Source organism: Globicephala melas, chromosome 3 (genome assembly GCF_963455315.2).
Source record: "Globicephala melas chromosome 3, mGloMel1.2, whole genome shotgun sequence".
Classification (NCBI taxonomy): Eukaryota; Metazoa; Chordata; class Mammalia; order Artiodactyla; family Delphinidae; genus Globicephala; species Globicephala melas.
Window position 1 is genome coordinate 147,182,504 of NC_083316.1, and position 10,286 is coordinate 147,192,789.

Genomic DNA, 10,286 nt, shown 5'->3' on the forward strand with positions numbered 1-10,286 from the left:
TCATTCAAAGAAACTGGGAACAAAGCATATTCTCACACACAATAAAGAAGTCTTTAAATTTTAGAGAGACATACTGAAATTTTTTGAGATAAAATGGCATGTCTAGGATTTGCTTCAAAATAATGTAGGAGGGAGAACTGATGGGGGCATCAGTGAAACAAGATTGGCCATGAATGGTAATTGTTGAATCTGGGTAAACAGCATTCATTATACTATTTGTATGTTTGGTTTTTTTTAAATAAAAAGTTAAAGAAAAGAAAAAAAAAACCAAACACCAGTAGGCCAACCAGACAGGTCTGTGAGCCAGCATCAGAACTTGGATGGCCAGTTTGCAAACTGCCCTGTGTGGAGCAGGGGTGGGGAGTAACATATGAGGCTCTCACCAGGGGTTAGGGCATGTTTTTTGCAAAACCATGTTTGTTATTATGATTTAATTTTATATTTGGAAAACTAAAGAGGAAGAAATATTTTTTTCCCCATGACATAAATTACAGAATGGTAACAAAATCTTAGCTAGAGTGGTTTGGTTTAAAAAGTCTGAGTAACACTTTTTCTTGCTTCCTTTACTTGCTTTGGTTAACAAGAAAATTTTGATCACAAAAACAACTTCAAAATACTTTCTTTCCCTGATATCTTTGTTATTCAGAGAGGCAGTCAGTCTCTGCTAGAGACCTCATTCATTTATTCATCCAGTAAGCTACATAATAATGAAGGCTATCTGCCAGGCACTCTGCTAAGCCCTGAAACTTGGTGGTGAACAGACTGTCACAGACACGGCCCTCCAGGGACTCACATTCTAGATAGGGACAGTCAACAAGTAATCTGTTGATACCAAAGTATGAAGAGCTGGACGACAAACACTATTTTTATTTGCTTTTTTACTTAATATAGATCAAGAGCATTTTTTCATGTTACTAAAAATTGTTCAAAAATATTTTCATGACTGTGACTTTTAAAACACGCCCCCTTAGTTTCCTGTCCTATACAATGAGGCCATTTCTTGCAGAAACCTTACACATTCAAAGGTGGGGTAGCACCCAGGCACTGTGCTCCCTGCTGCAGACACAGCAGTGAGGACAGGCCCATGCCCCGCCTTCTTTCAGAAGCAGCATGGAACCAGACAGCCCCGGGTTCGAGTCCTGACTTTGCCACTTAATTGCTGTGCAACCTTGGTCGTGCTCCCTAGCCCCTTTGTGCCTCAGCTCCCTTCTTTACCAAATGGTGGGTGATAACAGTACACACCTCACAGGTTGTATGAGGACTAAATGAGAAGCTGTGAAAAGGAGCTTAAAATAACCTGTCACACAGTAAGGCCACAAACCCAAGGGTTTGCTCTTTCCCTTGAAGCTTATGTTCTGGTTGGGGAAGCAGACAATAATGATTTTTAAATGCCCTTTAAATATGTGTATGTGTAGCTGATTCACTTCATTATGAAGCAGAAACTAACACCAATTAAAAGAAAAAAAAATCTTCAAAAGTATGAAAACCTCTGAGGGGGGTGGGAGGAAGGAAGAAGGGGGAAAGAAAAAAAGGGAGACGAGAAGACAGAAAAGAGGGAAAGGAAAGGATGGAGGGATGGGAGTACGAGAAGGAGGGAGGAAAAAGGGAGGAAGGGCCTCATCTGCCCGTCCCAAAGATAAGAATAGTCAAGTGCACTCGGGATGATGCTTAATCCAATTCTGTGCACCTGAGGATCTTAAATAACCTCACGAAGGAATCAGAAAAAGAAAGGGAGGGCTCAGGTGGGGGTGGGGGCGTGGGGAGGGCAAGGCGGGGGCTCCTGGCCGGCTGCGCCCTCACTGCCCTTCTTCTGCCCTCCCCGCGCAGAGAGCGGGTTCGCCGACACGCTGACGCCCGCGCGCCTCGGCCAGGCCCGCTTCAGCGCCTGCCTGCCGCCCAGCAGCCACGACGCGGCTAACTTCGACAACAACGAGCTGGAGAACAACCAGGTGGTGGCCAAGCTGGGCCACCTGGCGCTGGGCCGCGCCCCGGGCCCGCCGCTCGCCGACCACGCGGCCGCCGCCATCCCGTGCGGGCCCCGCGAACGCCCGCGGCCCTCGTCGTCGCCGGCGCTGCTAGAAGCCGACCTGCGCTTCCACGCGACGCGCGGGCCCGACGTGAGCCTGTCGCTCGACCGCAAGGTGGCCTGCGCGCCGCGGCCCGACGGCGGTCGCACGCTTGTCTTCTCCGAGCGCCCGCTGCGGCCCGGGGAGAGCCTCTTCGTGGAGGTGGGCCGCCCGGGGCTGGCGGCGCCCGGTGCGCTGGCCTTCGGCATCACGTCATGCGACCCGGGCGGGCTCCGGGCCGCCGAGCTGCCCACCGACCCCTACGCGCTGCTCGACCGCAAAGAGTACTGGGTGGTGGCGCGCGCCGGGCCCGTGCCAAGCGGAGGCGACGCGCTCAGCTTCACTCTGCGGCCCGGCGGCGACGTGCTCCTGGGCGTCAATGGGCGCCCGCGCGACCGCCTGCTGTGCGTCGACACCACGCAGGCGCTCTGGGCCTTCTTCGCCGTGAGCGGCGGCGCCGCAGGCCAGCTGCGCCTCCTCGGTGAGTCCCCCGACCGCGCTTTTGCGGGGCTCACCTCGGGAATCCTGGCACCACTGGACAGGTAGCCGGAGCCACTGCTGAAGCCCAGCCGGTGGTCCCCTAAACTTGAGCGCGCATCAGAACCGCCTGGCCTCCACCTAGAGTTTCCCATTCAGTGGGGGTGGGTCCTGAGAAGATGCATTTCTAACCAGTGCCCCGGGGATGCCTTTGTCGCAGCTCCCTGGACTACACTTTGTCCACACCAACCCAGGTACCCGCTGGTGTCAGAGCCTGACAGGGAAATTGTCGGTGCAATTTTTATTTCCATTATTATGATTTATTATAAATATTTTTACGTATGTAATGTATATTAAGTGTAGGAGAAAAAGAAAATACAACTACATTTAAAAGAGGAAAATGAGAATAACACCGTCCACAGAAAGTGGAACGCAGGCTTGAACCACCCCGTTTTGAGATTGAGTCTTGCCTTCATTCATGCCACAAATAGACACGCAGCACCCTCCTCCAGCTGTGGGCCAGGCCCTGAGCTCGTGGGATGGGGCACGGCAGAGGAGAGGACACAGACCATGGAGCGCCCTCACGTCCTCACAGACACCCAAATGGAGATTTGCACGGTGTGGTGTTTGCTACAGCAGAGGGGCTTCTCTTCTTGCCAGCTTGGTGGAGCGGGGCTGGTGATCAGGGAAGGTTCCCAGAGAGCACAGCTCCCTTTTCGTGTTTCAAAAAGTAAAGTCCAAACGATAACAGAAACGATGAACATTTCATATGTCACCTCATTCAGTTTTATCCTCCTGAAAATTGAAGCACAGGGAGATTAAATAACTCCCAGTCACGTGGCTGGTCAGCCATGAAGATGCTGGGCAAATCAGAGAATCCCTGAGCCTCAGTTCCCTTCAGTGTAGAAAGGGAGTGATGACGTGCATCGTGGGGTTGTTGTGAGGATGAAATGATGAGGTGCATATAATGCTTTTAAGCAGGTGCCTGCCACATGCAGCATGTTTAATAAGTAGCAATAGTAACGACAGTGACTGTTGCTGTTTGAGGACAGAGGAGGAACAGGGTAGTGGTGGTTGTAATTTGGTTGGTTTGGGTTTGTTGTTGTTGTTTTTTTTTTAAGGGACCATCAGACAATAGTCATCATTTCAGCCTGAGATGAGTTGCCCAAGTTCCCACTGGGACTTTGCAAGAACTAAGCCTAGAGTCATTCTCTCCCCCTCCCCAGCACCTCCAGAAGAACCACGATGAGCCTTTGAGTGGTCAGGAAGAGAAGGCAGGAGAAGCTAGAAAGGAAGTGACTGCTTTTAGAGGCCAGGGACTTGCCCTCCTGATCCCCGTCTGACAGCAACCCTGGTTCTGTAATCTGTCCATCCATCCTCAAGTAGGGTAAGGGAAGGGGCATGTCTCTTCACATCAGAGATAACCCATCATTATCTGAACCAACAGTGAGTTCAGGGAAGAAGACCCATCCATGTTGAACACTAGTTGGGAGTCTTGTAGTTGCAAGTAACGAAACCCCACTCACAGTGCCCTAAGCAAAAAAGGAATTTGGGGGGTATACACATGCCTCAGAAGTCTGGGAGTATATTGGATGGATTCAGGAACAGCTGGATCTAGGTGTTGAAAGGATGTCCTCAGGATTCCACCTGAAAGCTGTACTTTCCTCTGTGTTGGCTTGACTCTCAGGCAGGCCCTACAGCACCAGGCTCATCTCCCCATGGAATGGGCCCCTTCTTTCCTAGTAGTTCTAGTAAAAGTCACAGAATTTGGCCTTGCAGGCCTTGCTTGAACCACCACTGAGACCAAGGGTGGAAGTTCTTATTGGCCTGGCCTAGATCGTGTGTGTGAGGGTGAAGTAGTGCCTCAAACAAAATTCCAGTGCTGTTTCTGAAATAAACAAGAATGGAGGCTAGGCGGCAAAGACCAGATGTCTATCACACATGAACGATTCCATCCGTTCTTAGCAGAACCCTGTGAGGTAGCTCTTGTCCTCCCATTAGATACATGAGGAAGTGAAGGTGCAAAGCAGTGGAGAGCCAGGGACTAGCAGAGCAGAGCCCACCTCCCACTGCCCCTGATGGAGTCTCTTTGGTCTCAGGCACCCTGCAGTCCAGCCCAGCAACCACGTCCCCGTCAGGATCCCTCAGCGGCTCCCAGGACGATAGCGATTCCGACATGGCCTTCAGTGTCAACCAGTCCTCCTCGGCATCTGAATCATCCCTGGGTAAGGAAGGGCAGACCTTCAGGGATGGGGGAGTGGAGGGTGCAGGGAGACAGGGGCTCGCCCTGGTGGCTGTACCAGCCCTTCCTGGGGCTAAACAAGGTGGCTGCCTTTCCCCCGCATCCTTTCCTTCTTCAGCTGTAGGGAGGAGAAACATCTGGATGTGGCATCCCAGAGGCTGATAATGGTGCTTGATGCTTGGGGGTAGGAGCCTAGGAAAGGGGGCAAAACCCAGGAGAATAACCAAAACTGGTGTCTCCCCAAGTTGTCCCCCCATGGATTCTGCCATAGAAGCCCTGCCTTCTTGGGATTGCCCCAGCAGAGCCCACCTGAGAACCACGGATTAAGGTCTGCCTGTTCTCCCTTTCTGCAGTGACGGCCCCCAGCTCCCCACTGAGCCCACCAGTGTCCCCCGTGTTCTCCCCACCGGAGCTGGTGGGCAGCAAGAACAGCGAGTGCGCGGTGTGCTTCGATGGCGAGGTGGACACGGTCATCTACACGTGTGGACACATGTGCCTGTGCCACGGCTGCGGCCTGCGGCTCAAGAGGCAGGCCCGGGCCTGCTGCCCCATCTGCCGGCGGCCCATCAAGGACGTCATTAAGATCTACAGGCCGTAGCCTGGCCCGCCGACGGCCTTGACCAGAGCAAGGTCACCTTTCTGAAGCCCACCCCCACCCCGGGCCGGGCAACCACCATGGCCGCCGGGGAGTCCAAGGGCAGCAGCTATCTTGCCTGCCACTCTCCAGGGGTGGGCAAGGCGTGACAGTCGTGGACACGAGGCCCCCGGGGGTCTCAGTCCAAGTGAGGGTTGCCTCTGGCTCGAAAGTGCTTTGCCCCCAAAAGGCCGTCCCAAGAGCGAGCTCAGGAACTGCCTGGCAGACTGCCCTGTCCCCCGGTGACCTCTCAGCTGAGAAATGGCGTCCTCTGTGCAATGCCTTTTGCTGGGGTTGGGTTGAGTGTGTGTGTGAGAGAGGGGGAGGGGAGGGAGACAGTCCAGAGAGGGCGAGTGTGTGAGAATGACCTAGAGAGAACGTGTAGGTATTTTTCCAGGGATCCTGGCTCTAGGAGGTTATTTAACACTAAGGAATGTGCAATCCGGAGCCCAGACGGTAGCGTGACTAGAAGTTGTTCACTTTACAGGGCTGTGACGTCAGCTGGTTTTGAATGTACAAAGCCTGCACCTAAACAGAACTCCCTCAGGTGGTATAGAAAAGGGACACTCAGATTTTCTAAGGCGAGGAAAAAATAGCTCCCTGTTTACAGCTCCGAAGCGGCAACTCCTCGGGGAGTAGTTGGGCGGAGAACATAAGAGAACAATTTGCTTTTTCAGTTTCTAACTCAGTCTTGGAGAGGAGTTTTGACTGGGTGCTGGGGCCAGAGCTCTGGGCAGTGTCTTCTCCAGAAGCCTTGTCACCCCTTCAGCCCCAGACAGCCTGATTACAAGCACACCACCCCTTGACTCCATCCCTACCTGCTTTTAGTCTATAGCATCCTCACCGTCTCCAAGGAGAAGACAAGCAACAGGTTCCCTTTTCCTGGGGGGGGCGGGGGGAAGAATCCTAGATGCCGGTGAGCCACCTGGGGTTGGAAAGGGTCACTCCGAAGCTCTCCACATTTCCTGCTGAAATCCGGGGCCTGGCATTTGCCAACGGCTGTGGGCATCACCAGGATGACCTGCTGGCCAAGTAGGGGAAGGAAGCAGGGCTTTGCAACCGGAAGATGTTAACTGATCATTAGGATGTTAACTAGGAACTGAGACACTCGCTGAAAATGCTGACACTGGGACTATCCCCCTCCCCAGGGTTATTTGCTGGGCATTTCCTGGGACCCTGGCCCTGCCCCAACCCCCTCCCCCCTGCCTGGGCCCATCTCTGCAGACTCCCGGACCACACCTGAGCTGATGGGCTGGGAGGCCTGCAATTCCCTTCTGGGCCCCACCTCTGCCCTGTCTTGTGCTGTACCTTTAGGGAGGTCCCTGGGCCTCTCTGTTTCTCAGTTCCCGATCTGTCCAAGAGGAAGCCTGGTACCTGCCCACTCCAGAGCTCTTGGCAGGACTGGCACATTTTAAAAGGCCCAAGACACCTTGCAAAGAGCAGGTATTGTTTTTAGTCCAATTCCTAATCTGTTCCTCTGTTGAGGGAAGCGGGGAAGGGAGGACCTTCAGAGTTTTTGCCTTCACGTAACAAGTGTTGGTTGCGTGTCTGGGGTCCCCCTCGTCAGATCAAGGCCCATAAGGCCAGTCAGTCCGTGCCCTTGTGATGCTCCAGGTCTTAGACCATCTGCTTCTCCTCTGCCTGGTATTCCGACCTGATCTCAACTTCAGAAGCCCTACTCTTGCCCCTTCAAGGATCCCTGATTAGTTCTTTTTCCCTTATGAACTTGGGAAACATGCCCAGGTTTTAATTTTGCAGCAGAATCTTTAGGGGAGTGACTGGCACCCCAGCATTTGCCAAGATAAGCGTTTGCACACCTAGGCGGCGCGCGGCACCCAGCTGAAGTTGGTCCGCTGGAGCCTTCTGTTTTCCCCGCGTGCTGGGTGTGGGCAAGGCCACGCACAGGCCCCCTGTGAGAGGGCTAGCCACCCACAGGACCGTGGTTCTCCAGGCAGCAGCTCCACTGACTGGATTGAGCCATAGTCGCAAGCCCCGGTGGTCTCGGCGGCCTGGGGGGCCAGCTCCTCTCTCTTGTCCCCTCGGGTTCCAGCCAGGGTCAGTGCAACCACTGCCAGGAATCCAGGGATCGAGGGCCTGGACCCAGGGTGGACCAGGCCATGTGCCTGGTGACCTGTTACCTGGGAAGAAGGGAGCTGGTGGCCTGTTTAACATGCTCTGCAGCTGCTATAAATAGCCTCCCTGTTTCCAAGAGGAATTAAGGGTGTGTTTATCTCCTAAAAACCAGACATTTCCTGGTGCTCGAAACAGATTTCTTCAGCGCTGCAGAGGAGCTGCCCACACCGCCCTCTAGGTTCCGTCTGGAGAGGGGGCAGGAGGAAGAGGGAAGGGAACCCCTCTCCTTTATTTGGCATCACTGTGTGCCTGGCACTGGGCTGGAGAGGTGCATCCCCATGTCAGTCCTGTGAGGGAGGTCTTAGTACCATATTGAGTCGTATCAAAGACACCACTGATGACAAAACACACCATTCTATGTACCACTAAGGGAAAAACACTGCCGATTTCAACTGTAAGGTGCCACAGCTATTCGATTCATTTTACTCCGACATAAGTGGAGAAGCTGTGCTCCTAGAATCAGTGAAATACGATATTATCCCCAGTTGGCAGGTAAGAGAACTAAGGTGCTGGAAGTGAAGCAGGAGGTGACAGGACTGGGCTTCAAACCCAGGAGCGCGTGATGCCAAAACCCACGCTCTCCGCTGCTTGGCCCTGAGCCCAGAAAGCTCGAGACTGCTTGAGTTTTCTTCCTTGAAGCTCACCTGGGAAGCACCTGGAGAGAGCTGGGCACCCGCCCCTGTGTGAGGGTTCCAGCCCCAGACTGCGGCCCCTGTGCTGCCCGGAACCCTGGGAGCACAAGTGTCCTTCCTTTCAGGCTTATCTGCCTACTGTCCACCTTCTCCCGGCAGAGCTGAGCCACGTGTGAGCTTGGGTCCAACCCAAGGGCCTCCTCCTGTTACGTGGGGGTGCCCATCAGGGGAGACACTTGTCCCACCACCTTCCTGGGCCTCATGACCACCACCCCCCTAAGTAGGGCCCCCAGCGCAAGGACAGGAAGACCAGAGGATACCCCCATTGTTGTGGTCTGGTGCCTGTTCATTCTGAACCGCCAGAGAAATTGAGCTGTTTCCAAGTCAAGACAAACTCCTTTTTCTAGCCCATTCTCAGAACTGGGAGTCTTCTAGGATTTAGCTACCCAGGGCAGCTGCTCCCCTAAGTACAGCAATGCTTTTTCAGTCATCCGACAACCACTGGTCAGCGTGGCCTGTGTTCTGGACAAAGGGATGGGAACCGGGTCTAAAGACAAGGCCTGCAGGGAGCTCGCAGTCCAGAGCAGGAGGTGGGCAGATTTGTAAACTTGTATTGGACCCATCTAGTGCTGGGTCCTGTGGTAGCACTTAGTAGGTACTCATTAAAGATTTACTGAGTAAATCAGAAATCAGGTTATGAGTCTTCAGGGTTTGGTAAAACACCGTGTATACATGCACACAAAGTCATTCAACAGACATTTGCTGAGTGCCCACCAGGCGTGGGGTGCTGGGAGGACGGAGCTGAGCGGATAGGACCCCAGCTCTGATGTCAGAGGGAGTGACATTATGAGACATTTGGGGCAGAGTCCATGGGCTTTCCTGGCCATTCTGTTGCCTCGGGGGTCTATCTTAGTGAGTACACAACTGCTTTCCAGACCCAGAGCCCCCTGCACACTTCAGAAAGCCTCCTCTGAATTAGGAATGCCGGGCATCTCGTAGTCACTGAGTTGCTGCCGAAATGGCCTTGGACAGAACCCTCAAGAGCCCCACCGACCGATAATCGCCTTCAGGTCTTGCCAGGGAGACACAGGGAGGTAGCTACCTGCTACTTTCAGGCCTTGGGACCGGTGACTGGCAATCAATCCCCAAGTCGACAGAGAACCCCCAGTCAGTTCCAGAATAGGGTTGTGCAAACTCTTGGCGAATGAGAGGCAGTCACCTTCCGCTGCTCAATCCTGTCTCTGACCCGGTTCTGGCAGAAGGACTCCGGCTCAGGAACACGTGTCCTCCCGGCATCTCTCGGTATTTAATTTTCTCACCGTCTTTCTCAAGTCCCTAGTGAGATGACTTGTACAACAATTTGTCTGTGCCTTATGAAAGTGTCTGTGCACTTTTAATCCTTTTTGAAAGCAACTTTAAAAAGTGGGCCGGGGACTAGCATACGTGGTAGTGTTCTAGAAATCTGTGCTCATCACTGAAACCCTTCTGCATTGTGTATTTGATGTTGGAGTGAAGAAGTGTACGTCCCCCGCCCCACCCCACTACCTGTGTACAGACCTTTTTAAAAAATGTCTCTTTTTCTGATTCAATACTGTGACCTCTCCAATACAGTCTAATCTTTGGAGATCTGTAATAAAGGTTTCAAAACCTGGGGGGAATGGGTGGGGAAGGGTTTGCACTGGTCCTGTGTGTTGTGCTCTTGCGTGTTGTGTGTTTTGATTTTTGTCTGTTTTTATCCGTTTTATATTAACATAATTTTCCTGTTTAAAAAAACAAATACAACTTTGGCTTGTTAAGAAAGTCTCTTCAGGACTCAGTTTTAAAAATCACAGTTGCCTACACAGTTGGGGAGTGGAGGTGAGGGATACAAATCATTGCCAGCCTTGAGGAGACAATTTGCAAAATGTCTATAGAACCCTGAGAATATTCAAACCTTTTGCCAAGTAACTCCTGAGAAAATATCCCCAGGAAATAATTCTTGTTGAGGATAAGCTCTATATATAAAGATGTTCATTGCAGCATTATTTATAATGATGAAAAACTAGAAGCAAGCCTGATGACCAACAACCAGGGTTTATAGTTGTCCCCCACCATTCTGTCAT

General features: G+C 52.5%; 1 protein-coding gene across 1 annotated transcript in view; it reads left to right on the forward strand.

Moving 5' to 3' along the window:
* NEURL1B (neuralized E3 ubiquitin protein ligase 1B) overlaps window positions 1-9,987 on the forward strand; it is a 43,348-nt gene extending 33,361 nt beyond the window's left edge. Inside the window, exons 3-5 of the mRNA XM_030829922.2 lie at window positions 1,828-2,547; window positions 4,643-4,768; window positions 5,139-9,987. Of these exons, the coding sequence (XP_030685782.1) occupies window positions 1,828-2,547; window positions 4,643-4,768; window positions 5,139-5,383 (1,091 nt within the window). The 3' untranslated portion in view covers window positions 5,384-9,987. The remainder of the gene's footprint in view (window positions 1-1,827; window positions 2,548-4,642; window positions 4,769-5,138) is intronic.
* The last annotated feature ends 299 nt before the right edge of the window (window positions 9,988-10,286 follow it).